General features: G+C 52.2%; 1 protein-coding gene across 1 annotated transcript in view; it reads left to right on the top strand.

The window, feature by feature from the left end:
- Positions 1-225: 225 nt before the first annotated feature.
- Positions 226-3,781, top strand: part of Hk2 (hexokinase 2) — a 62,724-nt gene continuing 59,168 nt past the window's right edge. Inside the window, exon 1 of the mRNA XM_013034610.1 lies at positions 226-707. Within this exon, the coding sequence (XP_012890064.1) occupies positions 645-707 (63 nt within the window). The 5' untranslated portion in view covers positions 226-644. The remainder of the gene's footprint in view (positions 708-3,781) is intronic.

Below are 3,781 nucleotides of genomic sequence, written 5' to 3'. Positions count from 1 at the left end.
CCCCGGGCTTGCCTCTCCGAAGTCTGGCTCCAGTGTCGAAGCGGCCGCGCCCGCGGGCCGTGCGCGCTGATTGGCTGTGCCGCTCCAGCGGGCGGTCCGTCGGCACACACACCCTCTCTGCGCAGCCAATGGGCGCGCGCGCGTCACAGACCGGGCGGCCCTCGAGCCGGCAGCCCCTCAATAAGCCACATTGTTGCGCCAAACTCCGGCGCTGGAGTTCTAGGCCACCGCTAGCAGCCCCGCGTTACCTAGCGAAGAGAAACCGGCTGGAGCATCGTTCGAACGACCCTGAGAAGTCCGATCGTCCCAGTGGAGCTGGGCTGCGATTCTTGTTAAGTTGAGCCTCAGTGACCCTGTGGCTGAAGTTAGCGCCCTGACGCTGGGGAAGCCGGACACGTCGCCCGGAGTGATATTTGGGCGCCTTTTAGCTGCGGTGGCTCCACAAACCTCCTTCTGGAGACCCGAAGAACCCCAGTGGGCGAGCTATTGCCGTTAGCTTTCTTTTGTGTGGCTTCTGGACTCTTCGCTCCCTGCCAGGCAGCGGAGCCCCGGTACAAAGCGGTTGTACCACGCCAACCTATTTTCTCCACCAGCGCTCGCGCCTCAGTTTCCCCCCTACTTGGCCAGGTGTAAGTCGCGGCAAGATGATTGCCTCGCACATGATCGCCTGCTTGTTCACGGAACTCAACCGTAACCAAGTGCAGAAGGTAAGGCGGCGCCGGCGGGGGAGGCTGGCTAGCTGCGTGGTCTCCGGGAATCTCCGGATCCTGAGGGTGTATGTGTGTGTGTGTGGGGAAACCCGCTTCCTCTCCGTTGGGGCTTGGGACGCGGAAAAAGTCTGGGTAGTTGGGAAATTCCTTGGGCTGGAGAAGCCACGTCCGCCAGGGCTCCTGCGCGGCGCGGGGACTCGCGCGCTCCCGCACTCGCTCCCTCCCCGCGTTCCTGCGCGTGGTCGCGGTCGCCCCGAACTCCTCCTGCCACCTTTATTCGTTTTCTCTTTCTTGTTTCTGGAGGGGGCAGGTCGCGCGGCACGTACTCCAGGACTGCTGTGTGGCCACGTGGGAGGAGCCCCTCTTGGGCAGCCGGAGTTCCGGCGAGAGCACGTGGGGACAAATCGTGTCTCGGGGAGGAGGCTCCTTTGGCCGCGTGGGGCTTCGGGGGGCCTCGCGCGCTACAGAACTGATTTTGGAAGGCGTGTGACTCCCCTACGTCTCCTCACCGCTCCCGGGGAGGAGGTCTTGGAGGGCGAGCCGACCCGTAAAGTTGCTGGGACAGGGTACAGAACTGGTTCGCGGCGCCCCCTCCCCGGAACTGAGGTGCCCGGAACTGAAGCTCGGCTAGGGGCGCTCTTCCCCCCCCCGCGCCCCTGCACGCGATCGGCCCCGCCTCGCGTCCATGGGGCCCGCCTCCGAGTAGGGGGCGGACTTTGGGTGTTACTTTCTGCTGTGCCCCTAAAAGTCAGATAAGGACCGATTCCCTAACCATCCTCCCAGACTCTCTCTGAGATTTATTTATTTTTGCTTTGTGGTCGTTCTGAAAGCGAACTTTTTACTGTCCCGGTCCCAGACCTGTCTGTGCCCACCTAGCTGGGGGCAGCCTACCAAACCCGCTGTCTTTTAAAGGGTGATATGGGGTGGGGGGATGCAAATCCAGCTTTTACATAAGAAAGAGCCTCGGCCCTGCTGGGAGCCTCTCTCTCTCTCTTTCTCTCTCCTCTCTCTCCTCTCTGGGTTTGGAGGTCGGGACGGATGGGGCGGAGCGCTGAGGGCCTTCCAGAGGGGGGAATTGAGTGGCCTAAATGTTTGGGATTATGGGATTGGCTCCTGGTCTTGGACAGTGGCTTGGATTTGAGGGAGGGGATGGTTTGGGGTTGTAGTAGGAGGGTTGTTTTAGAGCCGTGAAGCTACGAGTGAGCATTGCTCAATTGCAATGTCAGGATATGGAGATTTTTTTCAATTTAATTTTTTAAAGTGTCATGATATTGTTCCGTGGGGGCTACCTGTTTGTGTTCCCTATCTGGCGGTTCTGACCCCAAGAAAAGGATGACAGGTTACCATCTAGGTGTTAACAGAGCCACCGCAATGACTCTCAGACTGTAGGAGGGAGCCAGAGGCGCCTGATTTAGTTTTGTTCTGTAAAGGACTATTCCTGTCTAACTCCTTGGATTTGGCTCTTCCTTTTAATTGTTCATTTGAAAAGGCATCTTGGCAATTTCCCTAGGCTTATCTGTCCAAGATGTGAGTTAACTCTTGGGGGAAGACTCATTTCTTGGCAAGTCCTAAAACACAAAGTAGAGGTTCATTAATTCCAGGGAGGTCTCAGTTGGGAGAGTATGGCCCCAGGACATCTAAATTCCTTTGCAAGCTTACTCTTCATAGTGGAGAGAAAATGGCCAGGATTGAAGCTATAGAATTGAGTCTGAGAGCCTGGGAGTCATAATCTTTATCTTATAGTTTATGAGTCATAAGGGTCTTGGACTCTTTGTATGACCCACTTTTTTTTCTTTTTGTGCCAATACTGGGACTTGAACTCAGAGCCTGGGTGCTGTCTTTAGCTTTTTGGTGGTTAATTGGAGATGAGAGCCGCATGGACTTCCCTGCCTGGGCTGGCTTTGAGTCTTGATTTTCAGATCTCAGCCTCTTCAGTAGTTAGAATTACAGGTGTGAGCCATCAGAGCCTGGCCTGTTTCTTTAAAAAGCAGATGAAAGCAACCTTGCCTTCTTACAGAAGCAGATGATAGCAGCTTTGCTCTCTTACAGAGTTGTGATGATTATCCACAACAGTGTGAAAATGTCCATCCTTGCAGCTGAGAAGTGTCCCTGAGAACACTTGGATGGATGTATTTCCTCCAGGTTACCAATGGGGGCAGAATTGAATCAGGCCTTTAACTCAACAGGTGTCAGAACTAGGATTTAGCCTCCCAGTTGAGGTGAGCAAATCTGGCTTTGGTGAGCAAAGCTGCTTCATTGTAGCTACAATTAGAAAGGAAGAAGAGGATCAGACAGAATACCTTGGGAGCATCTTTAAGATCTGCTGCTGACAAGAAGAATTAGAGGAGAAGGATGAAACTTGAATTCAATTTTGGTCTTTTGGAAAGCCCTCAATTTGGACTCTCCTTGAATACCCTTGTGATGACATCAGATTCATAGCTAGTCTGAGAATATGAAAGGTGTAGAGTCATCTGTCCAGAACTAGCCTCAGAAGGAATACTTGTCTCCTGATGAGCCTAGTGTTTTATGGCATTAGGATAAGAGCAGTGGTTATTTGTTCACTTTTGCCAGTTAGCTTCTTACCATTTAAACAATTTCATAAGTACAATTTAGGCATGACTTTTGTGAGCATCCCCACTTGCCTAAAGTCACTAGCTTTTTTTTTTTTTTATAACAGCACTGTGATCTTATTTTTAATTCAAAGAATATGTTCTTGACCACATACTCACCTGATTCTGGGATATGTGAGCTCCTGACCTGTGCTGTGTCTACTCATTGATGCTGGCAGCACTGCTACCCTAGATGTGTAGAAATAGAATGAAACCCCATTTTGAATTGATCAATGGTACCAGTAGCCAATGGCCTTTACTTCCCAGAGTTCTTGATTTATTTTTATCTACATTTCCCCTTGACCATCTGATTATTGGATTGCTTTAGGCCTTTTCTAGTCTCGATTTTTTTTTTTTTTTTTTTTGCTGGTCATGGGGCCTGAACTCTGGGCCTGGGCGCTGTCCCTCAGCTCTTCAGCTCAAGGCTAGCGCTCTACCACTTGAGCCACAGCACCACTTCCA

The sequence above is a fragment of the Dipodomys ordii genome, unplaced genomic scaffold, assembly GCF_000151885.1.
Source record: "Dipodomys ordii isolate 6190 unplaced genomic scaffold, Dord_2.0 Scaffold192, whole genome shotgun sequence".
NCBI lineage: Eukaryota > Metazoa > Chordata > Mammalia > Rodentia > Heteromyidae > Dipodomys > Dipodomys ordii.
Note: the sequence above shows the minus strand (reverse complement) of the source record. Positions and strands in the feature narration are given on the sequence as shown.